This window comes from Gekko japonicus, unplaced genomic scaffold, assembly GCF_001447785.1.
Source record: "Gekko japonicus isolate JY-2015 unplaced genomic scaffold, Gekko_japonicus_V1.1 scaffold1400, whole genome shotgun sequence".
In the NCBI taxonomy this organism is placed as follows: Eukaryota; Metazoa; Chordata; class Lepidosauria; order Squamata; family Gekkonidae; genus Gekko; species Gekko japonicus.
In genome coordinates this window covers 34,372-61,161 of record NW_015166462.1, presented here as the reverse complement: position 1 = coordinate 61,161, position 26,790 = coordinate 34,372, and the positions used below count along the sequence as shown (strand labels likewise).

The 26,790-nt window shown below is 49.8% G+C and overlaps 1 protein-coding gene across 1 annotated transcript; it reads left to right on the top strand.

Annotated features, from left to right (window-relative positions):
- The first annotated feature begins 10,544 nt into the window (after positions 1 to 10,544).
- LOC107111138 (sulfotransferase family cytosolic 2B member 1-like) lies at positions 10,545 to 24,917 on the top strand. The gene is made up of 6 exons (XM_015412060.1): positions 10,545 to 10,680; positions 17,162 to 17,370; positions 20,892 to 21,018; positions 21,584 to 21,678; positions 23,282 to 23,462; positions 24,847 to 24,917. The coding sequence occupies exons 1-6, from the start codon at positions 10,545 to 10,547 to the stop codon at positions 24,915 to 24,917; spliced, it is 819 nt and encodes a 272-aa protein (XP_015267546.1).
- Positions 24,918 to 26,790: the final 1,873 nt, after the last annotated feature.

The following is a 26,790-nucleotide window of genomic DNA, read 5'->3' as shown; positions in this document are numbered from 1 at the left end:
TTCAGATAGAGCTGGGTGTCATCAGCGTACTGGTGGCATCCCAGCCCATGCTTCCGGGCAATCTGGGCAAGGGGGCGCGTATAGATGTTAAATAACATCAGGGAGAGCACTGCCCCTTGAGGCACATTGCAGTCAAGCGGGTGCCTCCTGGACTGCTGTTTCCCTAGCGCTACCCTTTGTCCCTGACCCTGGAGAAAGGAAGCAAGCCATTGCAGGGCAAGCCCCTGAATCCCCATGTCGGCGAGGCAGTGGGCCAGTAACTGGTGGTTGACTGTGTCAAACACGGCCGACAGATCTAACAGCAACAGTACTGCCAACCCGCCCCGATCCAGATGTCTCCGGAGGTCATCTGTCAGAGCGACCAGCGCCGTCTCCGTCCCATGTCCCAGGCGGAAGCCGGACTGGAAGGGATCTAACAAGGAAGCATCATCCAGAAAGCCCTGCAGCTGTATCGCTGCCACCCTCTCAATTGATTTGCCCAAATAGGGCAAATTGGACACCGGCCAATAGTTGGCCAATTCAGCCGGGTCTAAAGATGGTTTTTTCAGGAGAGGGCAGACCATCACTTCCTTGAGTGCCCCAGGGAACTGCCCCTCTAAGAGGGACTTGTTGATAATTTCCCTTAGGGCACCTCGAAACCCCTCATGGCCAACTTTAATGAGCCAGGAAGGGCACGGGTCAAGGCTGCACGTGGTTGGGCATACAGCTGTGAGCAGTCTGTTAACTACCTCCAGACTGAGTGGGCTGAAGCAATCCAGGATCAAAGTCGAGGACGTGCAGTGGGCCTCGAGCTCGCTCACTGTTTCAAATGTGGCGGGGAGGTCACGGCAGAGCACCAAGACTTTATATGTGAAATAGCTCACAAATGCCTCACAGCCAATATCCAATTCCCTAACATTTGGTCTGCCCTGCGGCAGAGCTGTTATTGACCGAATCGTCCTAAACAATTGGGCTGGGTGAGAGCTAGTGGACGCAATCGCCGCCACATAGAAATCCTTCTTTGCGGCTTTGACTGCCATCTCATAGGCTTTTATAAACGTCCTATAGGATGTTCTTGTTGCTTCGTCTCGAGTTCAACGCCACCATCTCTCTAGCCGTCTAAACTCCCACTTCATAAGCCACAGCTCCTGGGTATACCAGGGAGCCAGCCTAGTGCGGGAGCATAGAGGGTGCCGTGGAGAGCCAGCTATGCCAGTCCTCCACAAGCTCATCCAGCGAGCCACCAGGGGGCATCGGATCCCACAGGGCCATCTGGAACCGCACAGGGTCCATGTGGCTCCGTGGGCGAGCCAAAATACGCTCGCCGCCTAAACAGGGTTGGGGTGAGATAGGCAGGCCCCTAGGGCATGGTGGTCTGACCATGGGACTGCCGAAGCAGTAACCCGGTCCACTGTTACCCCCGCCACAAAGATCAAGTCGAGCGTGTGCCCAGCCTGGTGAGTGGGGGTCGTTACATATTGAGAGAGTCCCATTGCCGCCATGGACGACACCAGGCCCACTGCCTGAGTAGGGGTCGCGTCATCAGCATGGACATTGAACTCACCCAAGACTATCTATCTAGGGTGTTCCAATGCCCAGCCTGCTACAGCCTCTATCAGGGACGGCAGGCTATTGGCCGATGTGTTACGCAGTCGGTACACCAGCCTAATCGCCAAACTCTCCCCGGCCTCCCAAACGAGGCCAGCACACTCAATGCCCGTGATCCTCGGAGGCGGAAGCGCACTAAAAGAGTAAACCTTCCAGTTGAATAGTGCCACTCCCCCCCGCCCCCTAGTCTGTGATTGGTGCAGGAACGAGAACCAGGCGGGGCAAGTTGGGAGAGAGCTACAGTCTCCCCTTCCCACACCCAGGTCTCGGTCACACATGCCAGGTCTACATTCTGCTCTTGCAGAAAGTCCCTAAGGACCATGGTCTTGTTATTTATAGACCTGGCGTTACACAGCACCAATATCGGAGGGGGGTTACTTTTCTTAGCCCCACTGCCAACATCCCTCGGGATGGGATGCAGGCTGGAAGAGGGCCTAGCTTTCCTATTTCTCTGCCCCCTTCCCATACTACTCTGCCTGCTCCCACCGCTATACTTTCCCCTCCCCAGGAGCACCGGAATTCCCTGGCCCAGCATCGTTGCCTTGGGTGGTCTCTGCCAAGCTTCAGACCACCAGCCGAGCAGACAGCAAAGCACTCAAAGTATTGCTCAAATTAATGGGTACCAGGGGTCATTTAGTAGAAAAAGAGGTGCAGGAGCTCATTAGCATAACTCATTAGCATAACTTATTTGCATGTGCCACACCCCCTGACATCACCGGAAGTGTGTCAGAAGGCAACACCCACCGTTCAGGCTCCACTGGACTGTTTTGGATTGCTAGCTATTGGGGGGGGACGTGCAGATCTGCCCTCACAAGAGGAGGGAAGGCTTGTACTTGAAGGGGGGGAGCTCTGGAACTTACCTGGCTGCTTCTTGCTCCTCATGACCTGACTGAGGGCTGCTGGGAGCAGGGGGCGGGGCTTGTTGCACGTGCCCGCTCCCTGGGCTCCTTACTGCCGGAGCTCCCGCTCCTGTGAGCTCCTGCAGGAAATGACCCCTGATGGGTACAATAAAGTGCAACATACAATACAATACTGCTACTTCTACAATTTTGCAACCTATCCTACCGCATAATATTAGATCTGTTCTCTCCCTCCCAATCACTCTTCCTTTTTAAATCACAGTCTCACTGCTGCTATTTGGTTTAAAACCCCCCACAGATGTACAATATAGTCCCACCTTCAACGTAACCATGAAATGGCGGTAAAACGTGCCATCAAGTCACAGCCAACTTTATGGTGACCCCGTAGGGTTTTCAAGGCAAGAGACAAACAGAGGTGGTTTGCCATTGTCTGCCTCTGCATAGCAACCCCAGTATTCCTTGGTGGTCTCCCATCTATAGTACTAACCAGGGCTGACCCTCATTAGTCTCATCTGAAGAGATTGGCCTAGCCTGGGCCATCCACAGCAGGGCAACCATGAAATAACTATCTCAAAATCCTGTCAGCCACTGCGGAAGCCTGCTCTCGTGGTTCCAGCTGAAAGACCACTGTAAGCACATTGAGCTGCTGTCACTGTGAGCTTTAACAACAGCCTGAAGTGCCAATAATAAAAGAGGCGAATGTCTGTATCTCCGTGCTGAAGAAAATTTCAGCTGCTGATGGGGTTGCCAGCTTCCAGGCAGGCCCTGGAGATCTCCTGGACAGACACCAGTTTCCCTGGAGAGAATGGCTGCTTTGCAGGGTGGACTTCTATGGCATTATAACCAACTGAGGTATTTCCCCTGCCCCAAAGGCCACCGGACTCAAGCTCTATCCATAGGACTGCCAACCTCCAGGTGCTGCCTGGAGATCTCCCACTATTACAGTTAATCCCCAGATAACCAAGATCAGTTCCCCTGGAGAAAATGGGTACTTTGGAGGGTGGACTCCATGGCATTGTACCCCACTGAGGTCCCTCCCCTTCCCAAGCCTCACCCTCCCCAGGCCCCACTTCCTTCATCTCCAGGTATTTCCCAACCCAAAGTTGACAACCTGCCGATCTGGTACTTAAAGCTGGTATTACAGTCACAGGAGCAAGCTGAGGGGGGCCAGTTAGCAGTGCTCTGTACAAGCACCCATGGCATTGTTCAGTTGTGCCTCATACACAGGACAGAAAGGAGTCGGTTGCAATCCCTACCCACCTTTAGAATGGGAGGTCTTGGAGCCAAACTAGACATGGTCCGATGTTCCCTATAAGCTATGGAGTCTTGTGAGCAAAAATTCTACTTTGTGAGCAACTGGCATTAAAGTGGTACTGCCTAAATTAGTTTGCTCTGGAGCCCTCCTTCCTGAGCTAAGACAAAAATGTGTGAGACGGAGGCTAAAAAAACTGTGAGCTAGCTCACACTAACTCAGCTTAGAGGGAACACTGATGGTGACATACTCCCTCTAAGCTGTGGAGTCTTGTGAGCAAAAATTCCACTTTGTGAGCTACTAGCATTAAAGTGGTGAGTGAGCGATCTGGCGACTGCATAAATTAGTTTGTTCTGGAGCCCTCCTTCCTGAGCTGAGACAAAAATCTGTGAGCTGGAGGCTTCTAAAAAACTGTGAGTTAGCTCACATTAACTTAGCTTAGAGGGAACTAGGGCTGCCAAGTGGGGGCGGGTGGCGGGTAAACACAGGCTTTGGAGGCCCGATTTCCGACGCCACGGAATCGGGCCCCGGGGGGGAACCCCACCCCTGCGTGCGCGTCACTCTATGGTTTTCCCTTGTATGGCTGTGGCCCCGCCCCCAGCGTGCCTGGCGTCCTCCCATCACTTCCAGGTGATGTGCGTGCGGCGCGCGCACCAGACGCCGGCTGGGAGCCCCCCCAGTCCCGGCGAAGATACACTTGGCAACCCTAGAGGGAACACTGTGTCCACCATGTGGATATTGCCACTATTTTATAGTGATTTAAAACTGCCATGAGGGCCTGATCAGGTCCGCAGTGGGATAGGCTGAGGTACTGCTTAGGTGGTGCTGAAATGGCCACCCCCACAGCTGTTCTAAACCTGAAAAGGCACGGGTGGGGTGAGGGACGAGAACACCTCAGTCCACTGCACTGTGGGACGCCACCCTGATCCTCACAGCCTTTTTAAACACTTCGAGCAGCAGTGTCCTCATGGCGGACACGAAAACACCTTCATGTTTAGTTGGGCCTTTGGCTTGTCTTAGTACACAGGGCTGAGAACACCTTACATTCTCTATATTAGTCAAGACCAGTTAGTTGAGGTAAATTACAAAACCACTGAATATACTTAAAATAGCTTGTTAATTGAACAACCTGTGGAGAAGGGTCGGGTCAAGGCCAGAGAGTGTGCAGTGGCTGAACTTTCAGAGGTTTCAGATTTCCCTCTGACAAAGCTTACTGGGGGAGCTCACCCACCCCCAGCTTAATCTACCTCACAGGGTTGTTGTGAGGGAAACAAATGGGAAATATATACACTGCCCAGAGGAAGGGTAAGAATAATGTGTAGTAAGGACTAAATTCAAAAGTAAAGGGACAGTTCTTTGAAGGGAGGGAGAAACAATCAGTGAGACAATTCATTAGACAAATGAGTATTATGAACTTAGTTGGGGCAGAAGACCTTCAAGACATGGATGCAATTCTATTCCCTCTCATAGGTTCATGAACCAGAATAAGAGAAAGTTACAATTGCTTGTTACCTTAAAAGGTTAAGAGGTTACTTTACTTAAGAGGTTACTGTACTTAGGTAAAGGTTCAGGTTCCCTTGCTCGAAAGCCAGTCGAGTCCGACTCTAGGGTTGCGGTGCTCATCTCCGTTTCAAAGCCGAAGAGCCAGCGCTGTCCGAAGACATTTCCGTGGTCATGTGGCCAGCATGACTAAACGCCAAGGCGCACGGAACGCCGTTACCTTCCCACCGAAGCGGTACCTATTTATCTACTTGCAATTTCTTGCTTTCGAACTGCTAGGTTGGCAGGAGCTGGAACTAGAGATGGGAGGTCTACTTAAGAGGTTACTTTAAGAGGTTAAGTTATGCTTTCTTGTTAACTTGAAGAGGTTCTCCAAGATTTTGGAAAATCAGTGTTAGTCTTGACCTTTAAATTTAGGCCTCTGTGCTTCGTATTACCTTCCAGAGAAAATTATGCTGTTTTTTATATGAAGCCTCCAACACACACACCCCGCCTCCCCCATTATCTTTACAAACGTGGAATTGTGGATTAAATTGTGGAATAAATTATTCTGATTAATCCAGAATAATCATCCCATTTAGGTTCCAGACTAGGGTTGCCACTGCCAGCCTCCAAGGAGGGTTTGGAGACCACCTGGAATTATGAGAGACCTCCAGATTACAGGGATCAGTTCCTCTCGGGGACTCTATAGCATCATACCCTGCTGAGGCCCCTCCCATTCCCACATCCCACCGTTCCCCAAAGCCCCCAATGTCTCCAGGAATTCCCCAACCCAGAGCTGGCAACCCTGTTCCATGTACACCGCTACCAGTGTGAATAAAAGCCCCCCCTGCTCAGGTAAACACGTGCTGAGCAAATGCAAACACACCCCATATTTACCACACTGGAACATACCCCAGGCTGCAAGTACAGAGAGTGGCTCAGATGTTTTAAAAGGCAACTCTTTTCTGTTAGGCCATCTTGAGTATATGTCCTCCCTTCGCTAGATGGCCTTGAACAGGCTGTTATATAAATCTTGGTTCCTAAACTGTAAAGTGGGAATAATAGTGAATACATTTATGCACATATTTTTTTAAACTCTTGCTTTGCAAGCTTTCAGAAGTAGCTAAGAAACAAACCCAGAAATGGTAAAATCAGAAACCCTTTATGTGTTTAGAAACATGAGTAAGTGGCATAGATTTCTCCTGGCACCTGAAAAGATGTTAGTGTAGGCGCCAAATTAATCTCCCTAAGGAGGGGAATTTCACAACCGGGGTGCCACTGTGGAAAGTATCCTATCTATCTCCGGCCCCGGTCACACGGAGAATTTGCCACGTGAAAGGCACGAATGTCAGGCGTATTTTCGGGGCGCAATCACACCGCAACATCTGGGAAGCATAGCGCACCTGTGGCCAACCCATGGCGTCCCGCGGAAGAAGAGGACTTAAAAAGTACCAAGGAAAGTGCACTAGTATCCGGAAAACGTGCGGCACGGGCAGGCGTCTGATCGCAGGAGTGCTAGTATCCCGTGGCTTCCGGCGTCCGTCCACATCCCGTCGCAAACCGGATGTTTTTCGTAAGCGCATGTGCACAAACATGAAACTGAAAGCAGCGCTGCTCCACGGAACTGTGCATGCGCACAAATGCGAAACGCTTGTGTGATCGCGCCACACCAATTCTTTGCCATGCTGCAGCATTGCCGTGTGATCGCCAGCTAACAGCCAAAGCACGGAGACTTGGGAGACCGTTGGGCTACCGCACTTTATTTTGCTCCGGGACGAACAGCCACACACACACCCCCTCGTGTTATCTGGCCCATGTGACCGGGGCCTCCGATAGCCTAACTGGATAAGGCAGAAGCACCAGAAGAAAGATGTCTCAGCTTAACTGACTGGCAGATTAATACGGATCCTCAAGATACTCCCTTAAAATAATAGGGATACACCCAACAGGATTATTGTGGAAAAGAAGCCATTGTGAGGATTACGCCATTGCTATCTTTCATGTGCCACAGCAAGAGGTAGACTCAGGTAGCCTTGGATGGATGGATTTTCCATCCATCAAACTACTGCAGTATTTAGACTAGTCTATCCCAAACAATATATCCCAGTGAAGTACACATTTCCCCCTGAATTAAAATTAGAGTCAAGCTTCACCGCTCTGCCTAAAAAAAGTTTTGTTTTAGAGGGTAAGAATTATGCCTTCCTCAGAAGAAGTTCACCTCCCTACACTTCTGCGTACCACTGGTCTGAGTGGAAGGAGACGTGCCTAGAGCACTAACTCATGCAGAGGTGCAAAGGGCAGCTTCCTCAAGAGTAGGCAATTCGTCCTCTTGATGCAGAATTAGCCAACCTCATTCAATGCAGAGCCTCTAAGAATGACTTAGGTAAAGGTTCCCTTGCTCGAAAGCCAGTCAAATCCGACTCTAGGGTTGCGGTGCTCATCTCCGTTTCAAAGCCGAAGAGCCAGCACTGTCTGAAGACGTTTCCGTGGTCATGTGGCCGGCATGACTAAATACCAAGGCGCACGGAACGCTGTTACCTTCCCATCAAAGTGGTCCCTATTTATCTACTTGCAATTTCTTGCTTTCGAACTGCTAGGTTGGCAGGAGCTGGAACTAGAGAAGGGAGCTCACTCTGTCATGCGGCGCACTCGGGTCTCGAACTGCTGAACTACCCGACCTTCCACAGCCTGCAGTTCAGCGTCTTAACCACTTGAGCCACCGCAGCTCCTAAGAATGACTTAGTCTAGAGTAAAGTGAGCTGGATAGAAAGCAGGCGAAAGATGATTTTAATCACACAGAGATACAATGTACAGCCTCCTCTTAAAGATGTCTCTTTGGGCTTGTGGGAGGAGCCTTTAACTACTGGATTAATTCCTTGTGGTGCATGAGCAGGTTTCTCCTGGAACCTCACATTCCCTTCGCATACAGTTGGGGAATGCCTGAAGTGCCACTCATGACTGAGGTATTGTTTATGACACCTTGGGAGGTGTTTGGTCAAGTCGGACTGGCACGGCTGGTTTCTTTGAACCCTGCAATATTAACTTATGATGTTACCACCAATGCACCTGAGTGTCTTGTCCAGGATGAGAAAAACTAGGAGACTCCCTTGATGTATAAATAGGATGCTATTTTGATTGTGGGAGTGCAAAGGCAGATGACTGTAGAAACCTCTCCAGCACAGAGCTTCATACGCTGCTGGTGTGCAATGAAGACTGGGCAGCGGGACATTTGTCATCCCTCTCTAATCACATTGGAATGGTGGTGGTGGGGGGAGACCCAATAAAGTTATGCACAATAAAGTCAAGATAGGCAAAAGAAAAGTGCCGTGTGAAGAACTAGTCACTTCTGGAACGGGGAGGCTCAGCCCCGTTCAGCTATCATCGGTAGGCCTATATCCACCCAGAAAAGCCGTCATGGCCAATGTTCCCTCTAAGCTGTGGAGTCATGTGAGCAAAAATTCTACTTTGTGAGCTACTGGCATTAAAGTTGTGAGCTACTGCATTAAATTGGTTTGCTCTGTAGCCATCCTTCCTGAGCTAAAACAAAAATGCGTGAGCCAGAGGCTAAAAAACTGTGAGCTAGCTCACACTAACTCAGCTTAGCGGGAACAGTGGTCATGGCTTTTCTAAAGAAAAGATGAATGAAATTCCGGGTGGATAGGTCTGTCAATGATAGCTGAAGGGGGCCCAGCCTCCCTGTTCAGAAGCAGCTGTACCTCTGAATAACAGAGGCTGGGGGGGGGGGGAATAAGCGTGCCTTCAGCCTTTGCTTGCAGATTTCCATGAAGGATGGTCGACTAGATAGACTTTTGGTCTGATCTAGCACGGCCCTTTTCCTGTTCCTCTCAACGTGATAATGTGTACACTGTCGCTTAAGCACCAAAGGGGAGGGTTTCTGTTCTCGGGAGCGGTAGTGAAATTTTAGTGCTCTGTGCAGCTTCTTGTAAATCCCTTACACATGTACGCATGCACATGCGCGCACACACGAGCTAGCAAAAGAAGACTATATTATTCCGGTTTTAGGGTTGCCAGGTGCCCCTCAGACACTGGCAGGGAAGGTAGGGTTGCCAGATTTAGGTTGGGGATGGAGACTGGGGAGGACAGGAGCCTCAGTGGGGTACACTGGCATACAGTCCACCCTCCAAAGCATTGATTTCTCCAAAGGAACTGATCTCTGTAGTCTGGAGATGACCTGTAATTCCAGGGGACCTCCAGGCCCCACCTGGAGGCTGGCATCCCTAGGTACAAAGCAGGAACATCTGTGTTCAAGTCCATGCTTATCTATGCTAAGTTCAGCAGTCTAGCTCTGGGGGGCCCAATCTTGTTGAGCTTCTGGGCATTCTTGAAATTTTGAGAATGGGGAAGGGGTGCAATGCCAAAATGGCTGCCATGTGATTGTGACGCCCATCACGACATAGGAGAATCCTGTCCAGAGGGAGCAGCCATATCTGAATGGGTTCTGAAGAATCTTCTCCTTCAGTAAGGTGGGGAGATGACTAGCTGAAGAACAGTGCCGGGAAATCCATCTGCAGGCACCACATTGAGGATTCCTGGTCTAACTACTGTCTAGCCAAAACGTGTTGGATGCCGGTCAATTTCTTTATCTTCTTTATCTTATAAACAGGAAGGTTTTTCCTCTCTCTCTTGTTTTCCTTCGCGCCATCATAAGGACAGAATAAGGTCTAGCAGTCATACTTAATAGTTTTATACCTGGCGTTTTGTTTTGTTTTTGCCGTCAAGTTGCAACCAATTCATGTTGACTCTATCGGGTTTTTAAAGCAAGAGATGTGAAGGGGTGGTGTGCCACTGCCTGCCTCTGCGTAGAGATCCTGGCATTCCTCGGTGGCCTCCCATCCAAATACTGACCAAGGCTGACCCTGCTTAGCTTCCTAGATCTGATGAGATCGGGCTACCCTGGGCCACGCAGGGCAGGGCATGATATTGCACAGACTGCAGCTTGATGTTTAACACAATGTTTTATTTATTTACATAATTTTAACTTTTAAAAAATCTCTATATATTTATGAGAACTCAATATTGTATTTGTATATTATATAACAGGGTTCCTCCATAGAAGCCTGTTGGCAGAATGCAATTTTTAGCTGAGTAAATAAATATATTTTTACTTTACTTGCACCATCAGCCTTGGTCTTATTTTTTTAAAAAAATCTCTGACTACTGTAGTGCCACACTGGCTGTACTCTGTCGTCTCACCATCTCATCCAATATTTTGTAAATGTTTTTACAGGATCCTCCCGCACCTCCCAGCTAAGAGGCTCTACGCTCTTCATTCGAATTCATCCTTGCTGCCTGTTTCCCCAGTAATTAAAGCCCTGCATGCTGTCTTCTTGGCCCTTAGCAGAATGTTCAAGGAATATTTCCAATACAAGGGGATCAACTTTCCTCACATCATCTATTCAGAACAAGTGCTGCAGTTGGTGGAAAACAGTTTCCAAGTTCGAGATGATGACGTTTTCAATGTCACCTACCAAAAATCAGGTGCCAAGCTTTCTGGGGAGGGGTGGGGGGGCCTGTTGAAGCAAGTTGGTGGTGTTGGGGAGAAGTACAGGGGTTAGAATTCAGGGCAGGGCAAAACTTTTAACGATACTGTAGAAGAATTTTATCAAATGCAACTTACCTCATAGGGCAGTGGTGGCGAACCTATGGCACGGGGGCCAGAGGTGGCACTCAGAGCCCTCTCTGTTGGCACGCGTGCCATCGCCCCAGCCAGGCCCAGACCATCATTAAAGTGTCAAATTCTCTGCCAAATAATTTTAAGTAAATGAAAGCATTTGGGATGGCTTTCCTTACTTTGTTTGGACCATCTTAAGTTAATGTATGAGTTGTTTTTTCTAAAGTAAAACCTCAGTATTCAGGTTAAATTGCCGTGTTGGCACTTTGCGATAAATAAGTGGGTTTTGGGTCGCAGTTTGGGCACTCGGTCTCTAAAAGGTTCGCCATCACTGTCATAGGGTTTTCACCCTGTTTCTTGAACTGCATGAACCCAGCTTGAGTTTTGTAAAGAGCAGGACAGAGAATAGAAATGAGCAAGGAAAGAAAGACTGACAGTGTGGTGGGGGAAGCAGCTGATGCCCCCTCTTAACTTGATATTTAAGAGTGTCTGAGGCTTTATCCCAAGGAGCCAACCCTGCAGCCAGGAGTCTAGAAATACCTCTTGCAAGTTGTGTTGGCATTTCTTGTCTAGTGACAAGTGCTAAAGCTGAAATTGCAGTGTGTGCGTGTGTGCACGTGCGCATTGAAAAATGGTCCTAGCAACCATAGTCCCATGTACATCCTTAGGGGCGATTCACACACTACAAAAGCCACCCAGTGGGCATCTTGAGAACCTTGGATCAGACGTGCTCCTGGACTTCGGTGCTGCTGACTTGGTTCCCAAGCATGCAGGGCCCAATTTGGATTGGCAATAAGGGATTAAACCTTTCCCCTTTACACCATTTTTCCAACCTGAAATGGTCTGGTAGGCCACTATTGGCTCCATTGCAGAAGCTTTTGCGTACCAATGGCTACCTATGAGTTCCTCCCAAAAGAGCAATTAGTAACTTCTTGCGCCATTTCAAGTAGGGAAATTAACATGGGCAGGGCAGTTTAAGCCACTTCTCATGCTCCTGACCCAGATTGAGCCCCTGCTCACCCCGGGGAAGAGTTACCAGCATGGAATTCCCAGGTGCACATCTAACACTTACAAAATACTATTCCAAATAGTATTTTTTACTCAAAGGACCACTTAGTCCCACATAAACCATCCTGGCAGTAAAGATCCACCTTAAGAGCTCTGCTTTGTGCATCCCACCTTCAAAATTGATGCGATTCACTGGTAGGTCTTGGGTCTTTTTGGTGGTGGTACCTCAGTTCTGGAACTCCCTTTCCCGGCACTAATATATGACCAGTTTTAAACTCCAGTTTAAAGACCTTCCACTTTACTTGGGATTTTGGTTGGTTCTATTTGGCTTTATCTAACCTTCTTCACTTTCATTTGCTTGGTTGATAGCACTGTATTTGCTTTTGAGCTGATTTTTTTGGTTTGGTTGTTTTATTGTTGTGCTGGCCTTTGAGGGACCTTAGTTTTGCAGCTGCTGTATTGCTACTGTATGGGATTCCCCCCCCACCATTTCAGTCTGGTTTTATTGTACTGTTGGCTTGTTTTGGTTGCCCCTTTGAACTAAACACCTCTGTGACTTACTTTCAAATCACTGAACAGGTACATCGTAATAAAATGACACACCAGTGGACACAACTGTAAAACAAAGAAAACACCCACAACCCCATAGTGATAGAACAGATAAACCTCTTCTCAGTCTTCCCAAATAAAAGTATCTTAACTGAGCATTGGAAGAAAAGGAGTGAAGAGGACAGGTGGGCTTTCCAGGGCAAGGAATGCATTTAGGGGCATGTCTGAGGTAACCCAGTCCTGCGCACCCACCAGATATGGGAAAGAGGAGATGAGATAAACCTCTTCTCAGTCTTCCCAAATAAAAGTATCTTAACTGAGCATTGGAAGAAAAGGAGTGAAGGGGACAGGTGGGCTTTCCAGGGCAAGGAATGCATTTAGGGGCATAATGTCTGAGGTAACCCAGTCCTGCGCACCCACCAGACATGGGTAAGAGGAGATGGGCATCAGGGGAAGACCTCCAATGAGGGTCACCTGCCTCCAAGTGGTCCCCGAAGATCTCCCAGAATTACAACTGTTCTCCGGACAACAGCTATGCTAAAGCCTTTGACTGTGTGGATCACAACAAACTATGGCAGGTCCTTAAAGAGATGGGAGTACCAGACCACCTCACATGTCTCTTGAGAAACCTGTATAAGGGCCAAGAAGCGACAGTTAGAACCGGATATGGAACAACTGATTGGTTCAGCATAGGAAAAGGAGTACGACAAGGATGTATATTGTCACCTTGCTTATTTAATATATATGCAGAGTACATCATGCGAAATGCTGGCCTGGATGAATCACAAGCGGGAATTAAGATTGCTGGGGAAAAGATCAACAACCTCAGATATGCAGATGATACCACTCTAATGGCTGAAAGTGAAGAGGATCTAAAGAGCCTCTTGCTCAGAGTAAAAGAGGAGAGCGCAAAAGTGGGCTTGAAGCTCAACATCAAAAAAACTAAGATCATGGCATCCGGCCCCATCACTCCTTGGCAAATAGAAGGGGAAGTTGTGGAAGTGGTGACAGACTTCACGTTCCTGGGATCCCAGATCACCGCAGACTGTGACAGCAGCCATGAAATTAAAAGACGCCTGCTCCTTGGGAGGAAAGCGATGGCGAACCTAAACAGCATGATAAAAAGTAGAGACATCACCCTGCCAACAAAAGTCTGCATGGTCAAAGCAATGGTATTCCCAGTAGTCATGTGTGGCTGCGAGAGTTGGACTATAAGGAAGGCCGAGCACCGAAGAATAGATGCTTTCGAATTATGGTGCAGGCGATGACTCTTGAGAGTTCCTTGGACTGCAAGGAGATCAAATCAGTCAATCCTCAAAGAAATCAACCCTGACTGTTCCCTGGAAGGCCAGATAATGAAACTGAAGCTCAAATACTTTGGCCACCAAATGAGAAGGGAGCACTCACTGGAGAAGACCCTGATGCTGGGAAAGATTGAAGGTCAAAGAAGACGGGGGCGGCAGAGGAACAGATGGTTAGACAGTGTCAGAGATGCAACGAACATGAAATTGAGCCAACTTCAGAGGACGGCGGAAGACCGGAAGGCCTGGCGGGAGCTGGTCCATGGGGTCGCGAAGAGTCGGACTCGACTGTGCGACTGAACAACAAAAAATGGCCACTCTGTGAAACAAGGTGGTGGACTAGGCGGACCATTAGTCTGATCCTACTAGTGCTGTCAACAGGCCTGGAGAAAAATGTCCTGTCACGAGCACACATGAGCCCATGAAGCTGCCTGATACTGAATCAGATCGCGGGTCCATCACAGTCAGTATTGCCTGCTCAGACCGGCAGTGGCTCTCCAGAGTCTCGGGCAGAGGTCTCTCACATCACCGACTATCTGATCCCTTTAACTGGAGATTCGAGGGACTGAACCTGCAACCTTCTGCATGCCAAGCAGATTCTCTGCCACTGAGCCACAGCCCGTCCCTTTAATTGAGATCTGATGTGTGGAAATGGGCAGTTAAAGCTTTCCAGGGCATGGTGGTAAACAACACAATCGGGTAACTAACATTCTAATGTGCTAACGATCCTCTATTAAAAGAACAGAACATTTCCCCCCCTCCCCAGCCAGCGGGCAACCCTAGATCCAGCAGGACTCTTCTTATATACTCTTCTTGTCTTTTTTTATTCTTGCAAGATACTCTGAAGCCAATTTATGCCTGAAAAGTAGGATTAAAACCTGTAACGAATAAATCGACAGAAATATTGTTCCTCTTGTTACATGCCCCCCACTTCTGTGAGCCAATTAGATATTCAAAGAGTCGTGCTTCCTAGGTCTGGGTTCCTATGGGCAGGAGAGCACCCAAGACTTATAGCACCTCCATAATATCTGTGTGGTTGACAAATGGGCATGTAGAGCACAGGCAAAGTCAAATAAATGGTTCTACAGAGGCACAGATCCAATGCCCCCACGTCATATCCCGGAGAAAGATTTCCCAAGGTGCTTCGGCTAACTCACAACCAGTGTTCCCTCTAAGCTGAGTTAGTGTGAGCTAGTTTGCAGTTTTTTAGCTTCCAGCTCACACAGTTTTGTCTCCGCTGAGGAAGGATGGCTCCAGAGCAAACTAATTTATGCACTAACCAAATTGCTCCCTCGCAACTTTAATGCCAGTAGCTCACAAAGTAGTTTTTTTGCTCACAAGACTCCACTGCTTAGAGGGAGCACTGCTCACAACTCTCTCTTTTCCCTTCTCTCTCTCTTTTTTAAAGACATTCTGCGGTTCCTTCACACACTTACCGAAAGCTCTTTTCAGAGGGTATTCATGTTGGCCTGCCATAGAACAGTTAGATTTGGGTCTAGTCCCGCCTTAGAGGCCAATAAGACTTTCAGGGTATCACGAAAGCTTATGCCCTGTGTTAAATACTGCGTTCTAGATGCATTGCAGTGATCAGCTCTAGTTTATTCAGTGATTTCAGCAAACTACAAGACAACTCTAGCAGGGCTGGAGCCATGCTTATAAGCATGCCAAACGCCACACCCAACACACTCCCACGCCCAGTGATAGGCTATTTACGTTACACTGCTTACCTATAGGTTAGTTCCTGGATCCAGGCAAGCTATTGTTCTGGAGAAGCAAGCTCAGTGAGCAAAAATTCTGCTTTGTGAGCTACTTGCATTAAAGTTGTGAGCGAGCGATTGGGCTACAACGGCAGGGAAAACACAAGGCGAAGCGCGGCTTTTAAAAGCCGCTCCAAAAAAGAAACGCTGCGGCGGGATCCCACGGATCACGTTAGCTGCGCGCTGTTGCTCCCCGGCACGATCAGATGCCGGGGAGGAAGAGGCGAGGGGGAGGGGGAGGCTGCCGCACTGCGCATGCTCGAGCATGCGCAGTTCGGCTGGGGGCCGGGATGTGCCGGCACAAGGATGTGCCGGCCGATCCCACGGCCGGCTTGAGGTACTTCAATCGGAAGAACCACCCAGGTTGGTGGTTCTTTTTGGTGCAGGTTTTCGGCCGGGAGAGACGGATCGGAGACGGGCAGGCAACGATTCCTAGATGTTGCCGTGGGATCGTGCCCGTTTGATCCGCCCCCGTTCTGTCTCGCTCCTGGACCAAAACCCCTCGTATGAACAGGACTTAATATGTACAAACAACCCATAAAGACTGGATTCCAGAACTGGTGCGGAAAGGGCTGTCAAGCAGCCACTGACTGATGGTGGCCTCTGGTGGGGCTTCCGAGGGAAGAGGCGCACGGAGGTGGGTTTTGCCATTGCCTGTCTCTGCGTGGCAACCCTGGACTTCCTTGGCAGTCTCCCGTCTCAGTACCAACCAGGGCCGGCCCTGCTTTGCTTCCGAGATCCGACGAGAGATCAGGCTAGCCTAATGACAGAATTAGAGAATGCAAAAACAACCCTGTAATACATACAACACACAGTGCAATAAAACAGGATTACAAAAACAGAGAACACTGTCATAAAACAATCTGATATATGCAACAGTGTAATAAAGCTGGATTACAAAATTAGAAATGGATGCCATAAAGAATGATGGTATATACAACAAACAGGGCAGTGAAAAATTGCCTACAGTTTCCTCAGACACTAAAACTAAAAAATGACAAACCCTTTCAGAATAATCCCACCACAACATCAACCCTCATGAATATGAAGGTCTGTTCACAGGGCGCTGCTCAAACTATCCTCTCGGGTGGAGCAGGGCCTTTTCAGTGGTTCCTCCTCCCCCAGTCCTCTCCCTGGAGACTTGTATGGTCTCTTCCTTGGGTTGCCAGCCTCCAGGTGGGGAATGGAGATCTCCTGCTATTATTAATGATCTCCAGACTACAGAGATCAGTTCCCCTAGATAAAATGGCTGCTTTGAAGGGTGGGTTCTGTGGCATTATATCTCCCCTCCCCAAACCCCACCCTCCCTAGGCTCCACCCTCCCTAGGCTCCACCCCAAATCACCCGGGATTTCCCAACCCAGTCATGGCAACCCTAGTGCCTCTCCTGCCTCCAAGAGCCTTTTAGGATCACTATTAGCCGAGGAGACAGATTTATCTGCTGCCTTGTTGTGTTTTCCCCTTGTGGAGCAGTTTTAAGTGTGTTCATCCATTTGTCGTTAAACTTATTTTGGATATGTTTCTGTTGCAAACTGCTTTGCAAGCATACCTTCAAGAGTAGGCGTACAAATGGCCAACGTTTTAAAATAAAATAAGTAGGGAATATAAGTTGGAACCCTGCTATTTCTCCTTGAGCACATGAAACCACCGTTGTTGTTTTTTAGTAGCTTTCTGCATGTCGGATTTCTAAATAACTAAACTGTTTGGGGGCGTACCTCCCCTTTCATTTTTTAGGGACAGTATGGATGCTGGAGATCCTAAGTCTCATCCTCAACAATGGGGACCCCAACTGGTGCCAAACCGTCCCGAACTGGGACCGGGCCCCTTGGTACGAGACAGTGATGGGCTACCGGAAAGCTTTAACTAACAAGTCACCTCGCCTCATTAGCTCCCACCTGCCGATGCAGCTCTTTGCAAAGTCCTTCTTCAAGTCCAAAGCCAAGGTAAGAGCAAACAGTATCACTTAGCCACCTGTGTAGCGCTTTCAACAGCCTTTTAAGATAGGCCAGTATTACAGGTACAGCGGGTGAGGCTGCGGAACCTGCCTAACACAGGGATCAGCTTCCACAACCTCATTCTCTTATAGTGTAATCCTGAGCAGCGTTACACCCTTCTAGTTCAGGGCCAGAGGATGTGGTGATGGCCACAAGCATAGACAGTTTTAAAAGAGGACTAATCAGATTCATGGAGGAAGGGTCCATCTCTGGCGACTAGCCACACTGACTAAAAAGAACCTCCACATCCAAAGGCAGTAAACTTTTGAATACCGGTGCCAGCAAGCAACGCTGGGGGAAGGTCTTGGCCTCTATGTCCTGCTGTTAGCCCTCCAGAGGAACTGGCTGGCTGCTGTTTGAGACAGGATGGTGGACTAGATGGACTGCTGGTCTGAGCTAGCAGGGTTCTTCTTACGTTCACACGTTAAGTCCACTGAAGTCAATGGACTTAGAAAGGCATAACTCAAGTCAGGGCTGCACCGTCGGCCGCTACACTGCAGCAGACCATAGGTGAAGGTGTCATCAAGACTTCTCATTGTCCAAGACTTAGCTGGAATTAAGCTGTAAGGGAGGATTCCCTTGCAGCCTAATTCCAGCCAAAGCTAAGAAACTAGCTTTAATGCCAGGGCTCAGCAATGTAAACCGGAAAGAGAAAAGAGAGGGAGGGAGAGAGAGAGCCTTTGAGCATTTACAGATGTCCTGGGGCTGCCAGATTTTCAACTGGCTTCTGTTGTGCCTTTAAAAACCGCTTGATCTGCAGCTGCTGGCAGGTGGAATGGCTCATGTCCATATCCTGAAAAATGTCACCAGCTCATCCTTGTGTGTTGAGCGGCTACGCAGCTACAGAGGTTGTTTGGAAAGGTGGCAGCTCTCGTGGAGTTCCCTCTCTTGACCTCTAAGGAATTGCTGCTCATCTCAAAAATGCTGAAAGACCTGGTTCACTGATATGCACAGCCTGTTCACTGATATGCACAGCCTGGCCCATGGCTCTTTCTGGGTGTGGAGAACAGTGTTGTTTGCATTTATCAGGTGAAAATCCAATATTTGTGCATGGGTGCATTTATATAGCACAGGCTAGCTCAAGCTCATCAGATCTCAGAAGCTAAGCAGGGTTGGCCCTGGTTAGTACTTGGATGGGAGACCTCCAAGGAAGTCTAGGGTCTCTACACAGAGGCAGGTGTTGGCAAAATGCCTCTGTTTGCCTCTTGCCTTGAAAACCCTACGGGGTCCCCATAAGTCGGCTGCAGCCTTGACTGCACTTTACAAACACATGTATTTAAATAGCATCATCAATATTCATGGCACTTTGCAAAGTAATAAGATCATTCTTTCCCAAAGAGCTTACAAACTAAAGTGTGGAGCAGGAGAGGCAACGGAGGGAGGGAAGGATGGCGGAGGTATGCATAAGCAAGGATCAGTTGTGTCTGTTTATTTGTAGAAGAGATGAGATGGTACCAAAGCACATGAGACAGGTGGCTTTTGAGAAGGGATTTGAAGGAAGCCCACAGGGCTCTTTTTGTAGCAGGAACTCCTTTGCATATTAGGCCACACACCCCTAATGTAGCCAATCATCTAAGAGCTTACAGAGCTCTTCTTACAGGGGCTACTGTAAGCTCTCGGAGGATTGGCTACATTAGGGGTGTGTCACCTAATATGCAAATGAGTTCCTGCTACAAAGAGAGAGGAGAGTTCCCAAGAGTGGTCTGGGCACAGGGTTGCTAACTTCAGATTGGGGGAATGCCTGGAGATTCTTGGAGATCTTGGGGGCAGAGCCTGGGGAAAGCCAGGTTTGGGGAGCTCGGTTGGGGTGTGATGCCAGAGGGTCCACCCTCTGAAACTCCCATTTTCTTCAGGGGAATGGATCTCTGGGACACCGCTAAATCCCACCTGGAGGTTGGCAACTCTGTCCAGGAGCCATGTCCAGGCAAGGCAACAAGAGAGAAATATCCTGGGAGTCAGAGTGGGAGACCAGCTGGAACGGTTTGGTGGAGGACTGATGTTCTGTCATATACAGGGGATGGGTCACGAATCAGGGAGTCTCGAGTTTTTAATGTTGCCCATGACGGGTATTGTGTGGAGAGCCCGTTCTGGACCTGCACTTACACCTTTTTTTGCACAGATGTAGAAACCTCCAGACTGAATCAAGGCCAGGAGCAACCTGGGCTAAACGAGACGCAATGGCATCCTTGTGTCTGCAACAACAAGGCCGCCGCCATTTTAAAGCCATTTAAAACTGGGATTGAGGCCACAGTGTGGTGGGCTGAGGCCCTCTTGCTTCCCCGGTACCTAAGGTTGCCAACCTCCAGGTGGTGGCAGGAAATCAATTGAGACCAGTTCCTCTGGAGAAAATGGCTGCTTTGGAAGGCGGACTCCACGACATTGCACCCGTGGAGGCCCCTCCCCTTGCCAAACCCCGCCCTCCCCAGGCTCCACCCCCCAAAAATCTTCTGTTATTTCCCAACCCAGAGCTGACAACCCTACCCATACTGTATCAAGTCCCGAAATAGCCACACACCCCATGGGTGTTTTGGCGCCTGAAAAGGCACCGGAGGGAAGAACAAGGGCACTTGACAGCATTTTTGAATGGCTTTAAAAATGGTGGTAGCCAATGTTCCCTCTAAGTTGTAGAGTCCTGTGAGCAAAAATTCTACTTTGGGAGCTGCTGGCATTAAAGTTGTGAGCGAGTGATTTGGCTGCTGCCTAGATTAGCTTGCTCTGGAGCCGTCCTTCTTGAGCTAAGACAAACATGTGTGAGCCAGAGGCTAAAAAACTGTGAGCTAGCTTACACTAACTCAGCTTAGAGGGAACACTGGTGGTAGCCATGAGGACACCGTCGCACCTAGTCTGGCCCTGATTCTTCCTGTTCCCAGCAGAGACTGACTGCCCGTACTGATCGACTGACTCTCGTGAGAATTGCAAAGCCGCCCCTCCACATGCACACGCTGCTTGCCCAGAGCAATGCTTTAACGGGGGGGGGGGGGACGACCAAAATACAGAGGAGTGGCTCTTTGTTTTGAAGGTGCTGAATCAAAACTGAAACGGAAAACTGAAACGGATAAATAAGACGTGTACCTGCAAACAGTATTTTAGGGAAGGCTCGGATTTAGGAAAGGCTGGCAGCTGTCCAAAGCATGGAAGGAGAGGTGAAGCTAGCTGCATCCTGGAATCCGAGCCAAGCATGCAGCAGTCAAGGAGGGAAAGGTGCCTGTCGGGGGCAGCAGACCAAAAAACACACCACCCCTCACCTGCTCCTGAATGAAAATTACACATTTTGAGTCCAACAAAGCAAGAGGGCAAAAATATTATACCACATTCATTAACAGGCTTAGGGTTCTGGGCTGCAGACATGTGTTTCACGGGTGCATGCATAAACAGTCTAGTCTAGATTTCATACGTGTGGAGTCGGCTTGCGTTGTCCGATGTTGCAGCGTTCCATTTTGCACACTCAACCCACTCCCTTCTCCCGACAGATAATCTATACAGTTAGAAACCCAAAAGATGTCTTAGTGTCCCTCTACCATTTTGCCTCGATGTTTCGCCCTTATAAAGACCCTGGAACCTTGGACCGATTTCTGGAAGAGTTTCTAAAGGGGGATGGTGAGTGACTGGGGGACGAGCGGGGAGGGGCTGTGGCTCAGTAGCAGAGCACCCGTTTGGCGTGCGGAAGGTCCTGGGTTCAACCCCTGGCATCTCCAGGTAAAAGGACCAAGCAGTAGATGATGGTGAAAGCCCTCTGCCTGAGACCCCGGAGAGCTGCTGCCAGTCTGAGTTAGAATTGCGAGGTCCCTCCTGGCCACCAGAGGGGGATGGGGAAGGGGTAGAGTTTCCAGATCTGGGCTGGGAAACCCCTGGAGATCTGGGGGTGGAGCCTGGGGAGGACAGGGACTCCAGTGGGGTACAATGCCATCGAGTCCACCCTCCAAAGCATCCATTTTCTCCAGGGGAACTGATCTCTGAAGTCTGGAGATGGGCTGTAATTCCAGGGGATCCTCAAATCCCACCGGAGGCAGTGACATGGTTATGGACGAAGGGTCTGACTCAGGATAAGGCCGCTCGGTGGGTTCCTGTGTTCACGTGACCTCCCTCCCTCCTTCTCTGTGGTTCCCCCAAGTGCGTGCCCCCTGCACTAAGGGGCCTGCCTAATTCTTGCTTCTTGCTGCAGTGCCTTTTGGATCCTGGTTTGACCATGTTAAAGGGTGGATGGACTTGAAGGATGAGGAGAACTTCTTCTTCATCACATATGAGGAGCTGCAAGAGGTTGTTATTATGTTGTTTTAGCTGTGCTCTCAACTTGCATTTTGCAAGAATAGATACAGTTTTGCCTGTCACGAATGCTGGAACATATCTATGCTGGCAACGGAAGCCAGGTTCTGAAGGTCATCCAAGTGCGTGAAGGGGGGGAAATAATTCGGCATTCTGCGTGAAAGGTCCTAGTCTTAGGTTTCTAGTCTTGGCTGCGTTTCCCCTTGTTTCCAACCTATAAGCGGGGAGACGCTCTCTATTGTGTATTGCTTGGCTCAGTTTGCAGCATGCTGGAACGCTGGCTAAGATTGTGAAGTAGATTTCTCCTCCTGTTGCTTTAAGTGAGAGATATAAAATGTTCCCGTTTTGAGACTTAAAAAAATGTGGATGGACTTGAAGGATGAGGAGAACTTCTTCTTCATCACATATGAGGAGCTGCAAGAGGTTGTTATTATGTTGTTTTAGCTGTGCTCTCAACTTGCATTTTGCAAGAATAGATACAGTTTTGCCTGTCACGAATGCTGGAACATATCTATGCTGGCAACGGAAGCCAGGTTCTGAAGGTCATCCAAGTGCGTGAAGGGGGGGAAATAATTCGGCATTCTGCGTGAAAGGTCCTAGTCTTAGGTTTCTAGTCTTGGCTGCGTTTCCCCTTGTTTCCAACCTATAAGCGGGGAGACGCTCTCTATTGTGTATTGCTTGGCTCAGTTTGCAGCATGCTGGAACGCTGGCTAAGATTCTGAAGTAGATTTCTCCTCCTGTAGCTTTAAGTGGGAGATATAAAATGTTCCAGTTTTGAGACTTAAAAAAAAATAATCATGTCACTGTTGACTGTGTGTAAACAAAAGCATCATTCTGTCTGGCATGGAAGTATATTAACCATGATTGTTACCAATTTCCATAGTGCTTCGTTACTGAAGTGCTTTACTATCTATTCGCCTCACAAGAAAATCCTGTCTGGGTAGACGAAGCCACAAGAAACTGACCTGCTAAAAGCTGGATGAAAAGAGAACAGAGGACTAGAATCTGTAATGGCCGTTGGCCTGCTGGACTTAAGACGGAGGGGAGGAGCAGAGAGCTCAGGCTTCTGGGTTATTTTGGAGGGGAGGAGGAGACGGAGGCTTAGGGAAATCCCATTTCAAACCTATTAAATCTTCATGGCGCCCAGTTAAGGAAAGAACTTCAAAAATCTATAGTTTTGCAAAGAAGTTAGGAATCTTCAACAAAAGATTCTTGGTGCGCGTTCCCCGACTACAACTCCCAAGCAATGATCCCTCTAAGCTGTGAAGTCTTGTGAGCAAAAAAATCCTACTTTGTGAGCTCCTGGCATTAAAGTGGCGAGCGAGCGATTTTGGCTGCTGCATAAATTAGTTTGCTCTGGAGCCATCTTTCCTGAGCTAAGACAAAAATGCGTGAGCCGGAGGCTAAAAAATTGTAAGCTAGCTCACACTAACTCCGCTTAGAGGGAACGCTGCTCCCAAGTCTCTCTAGCGGCATCCTTCAGGTGCCTCTTGCTTGGGAAGACCCTTGGTTTACGTGTGTAGGAACATTAGCATTGGAAGTGCGCTCTTTGTAAACAGAGACCATCTCCCTGGCCTTGTCCTATCCTCTTCTCTAGGACCTGCGGGGAAGCATAGTCCGTATCAGCCAGTTCCTGGGCAAGGATCTAGATGACGCAGCCATCAACTCTGTGGTGGCGAATGCCTCCTTCGAAGCCATGAAAAGTAATAAGATGTCAAACTTCTCCCGTGCACCACGATTCCTCATGGACCATAAGAAAAGTGCTTTTCTTCGCAAAGGTGAGGGTAAAATGTGGTGGGGGGCAGGGGTCGTTTAGTAGAAAAAGAGCTAGGGGAACTCATTAGCATAACTCATTAGCATATGCCACACCCCCTGACATCACTGGAAGTGTGTCATAAGGCCACACCCCCTGACATCACCGGAAGTGTGTCATAAGGCCACACACCCCACCCCCAACGGTCCCGGCCGCCGCCAGCCTTGCAGCTCCACTGCCGAGCCCCATGAGGGGATTGGCGGTGGACCTGCAAGGCCGGCGGGAGTGCGAGGAAGCCCCGCGAAGGCCCTCCCTGGCCCCAGGCAGGCAGGGGTGGGGAGAGGCAGGGTGGAAACAACTTACCTTCCCTCTTCTCCTGCCTCCTCCTGGCTGAATGAGGGCCGGAAGCGGGGGGTGGGGCTTCATCATGTGCCCCGCCCCCCGTACCTCACCCGGGGGAACTGCGATCCCCCCCGAAATGACCTCTGGTGGGGGGTGACCTTCCCGCCAGGTGTGAGGGGGGGTGGCAGCTGTAGGTATTCTCCTGAGGACCAGAACACACATGATGCTGACGATCTAGAGTTATATGATATTACAACACAACAGTCTCTTTTTCAGGACCGCACAGCCCAACAAAGGAGCCTTAGAGCTTGGGCACAATACTAAGGGGGCAGTTGACTAATAAGGGCCCCGTTCACACGGAGAAGTTGCCACGCTGAAGACACGGATGATAGGCGGATTTTCCGGGCGCGATCACACCGCAACATCTGGGAAGCGTAGTACACCCGTGGCTAACCACGGTAAAAAACCACCACATACAATGTACTAGTTTCCAGAAAACGTGGGGCAAGGGCGGGCGTCTGATCACGTTTCCGCTGGAAACCCGTGGCATCCGGCGCCAGCCCATGTCCCGTTGCAAACCAGATGTTTCTTTTTTTAAGTCTCCACAGGATGTGCACAAACGATCAGGTGCATGCGCAAACTTCAGTGAGACAAAAAAAATCTCGTTTGCCACGGAAGCGGCACAGTGCGATTGCTGGTGTGATCGCGCCGCGCCGATTCTTTGCTGCGCTGCAGATTAGCCGTGTGATCGGCACCTAACAGCCTAACCACTGGACCTCGACGGGACATCTGATCGGGCTGCCGTGCGTTACTTTGTTCCGGGGCAAACAGCAACGCTCCCCCCTCCGCGCATTTTCTGGCCCGTGTGACCGGGGCCAAGGTTTGGAATTAAATTCCTGGTGGCAGCGTTACATACCTTGAGTGAGAGGAAGAAACGACAAGAAATTTTAAAACACATCATGTCTACCCACACATTAAAAGAGACCTCCCCCTTTTGGGGGGGGGGCAGTGGAAGTATATGTGCAAAGTGCTCGGGAACCTAGCACATCTTTCTTCTGTTGCGGCAGTTCTGCGTCTTGTGTACAACTTCTCTAGATCGGCCAGCTGGCCAGTTGACCGGTCGAATCTTGTTAATTGATTGCCCGCTGTTTAGTCTCTGTCTAATAATAGTCAGATATTCTCTGAAGCCAAGAATGTCCCTGTGGAGGTGACAGTTCCCCTGTTTTAAAATTGTTTTTCCAGGGTCATTTGTTAGCCGGGGCAGGAATGTGGACCACTGGTCCCCGAACCCTGCAGCAGCTCAGGAAAGATCTAGCAGCCAAGTAAAGCTTCTTCTGCCATCCAGGTGTTGTAACAGCAGACTTTTCCACGTGGGAATGATGGCTCTGCTGTCCGTTCTTGGGGAAGAAGGACTTGTAAAGAGAACGTTGCTGATACTTGTTAGTTAGGTCCTTTGAACCAAGCCGGGGACCCCAGCTCAGGCCAAACCAGACTGGATTAATTTCATTTATGCTTCCCTGGTGTTTGTTTTTTGAGTGTCAGTGCAGTGCAGTAGTTAGAGAGCCAGTTGTGGATCTGGGAGGCCCACGTTCAAATCCCCATTCTGCCATGAAACTCAGTGGGTAACCCCAGGCCAGTCACCTCTTTCTCGGCATAATCAGCCTCACAGGGTCGTTGTGAAGCTCAAACAGGGAAAGGAGGAAAATGCACTGGGTAGATTGGGGAAGAAAACAAAGACTGACTGATTGACCCTTGGAAAAAGACATCATTGTTCACAGGGGTCATTTCGTAGAAAAAGAGCTAGGGGGACTCATTAGCATAACTCATTAGTATATGCCACACCCCCTGACATCAGGGGCCCGGCGGTGGACCTGCAAGGCCAGCGGAAGTGCGAGGAAGCCCCGCCAAGGCCCACCCTGGCCCCAGGCAGGCAGGGGTGGGGAGAGGCGGGGAGGAAGCAACTTACCCTCCCTCTTCTCCTGCCTCCTCCTGGCTGAATGAGGGCTGGAAGCGGGGCGGCCGGAAGCAGGGGGCGGGGCTTCATCGTGTGCCCCGCCCCCCTGCACCTCACCCGGGGGAACGCGTTCCCCCCCGAAATGACCTCTGATTGTTCACATTAATGGAACACTTTTCTGGCATAATTTGGTGTGACATTCCCTTGCCGATACCAGAAAACGCTGTTGCCCTCCTGTGATTTAGCCTGGATCAAATAAAAATTCTTCTAGTACAGCAATGTGCCCAGTCAGCCAGATATCCCTGGTAAGTTCATGGGCGTGGCTTGGTAGAGAAAGGCAGCCTCAGTTGTTGTCTCCTGTATTTGTAGGGATGCCAGCCTCCAGGTGGGACCTGGGGTTTCCCCAGAATTACAGCTCATCTCCACAGTACAGAGATCAGTTCCCCTGGAGAAAATGGATGCTTTGGACGGTGGACTCTATGACACTGTACCCTGCTGAGGTCTCTGTCGTCCCCAGGGTCCATCCCCAAATCTCCAGGAGTTTCCCAGCCTGAACCTGACAAGCCTAACCCCACCCCACCTTACTCCCAGTGGTGGCCGGGGAGGACCTGGCAACCCTATATACAGGGGTCATTTCGTAGAAAAAGAGCTAGGGGAACTCATTAGCATAACTCATTACCATATGCCACACCCCCTGACATCACCGGAAGTGTGTCATAAGGCCACACCCCCTGGCATTACCGGAAATGTGTCATAAGGCCACACACCCCGCCCCCAACTGTCCCAGCCGCCACCACCGGCCTTGCAGCTCCACTGACGAGCCCCATGAGGGGCCCGGCGGTGGACCTGCAAGGCCGGGGGGAGTGCAAGAAAGCCCCGCGAAGGCCCTCCCTGGCCCCAGGCAGGAGGGGTGAGGAGAGGCAGGGAGGAAGCAACTTACCCTCCCTCTTCTCCTGCCTCCTCCTGGCTGAATGAGGGCCGGAAGCGGGGCGGCCGGAAGCAGGGGGTGGGGCTTCGTCATGTGCCCCCCGTACCTCACCTGGGGGAACTGTGTTCC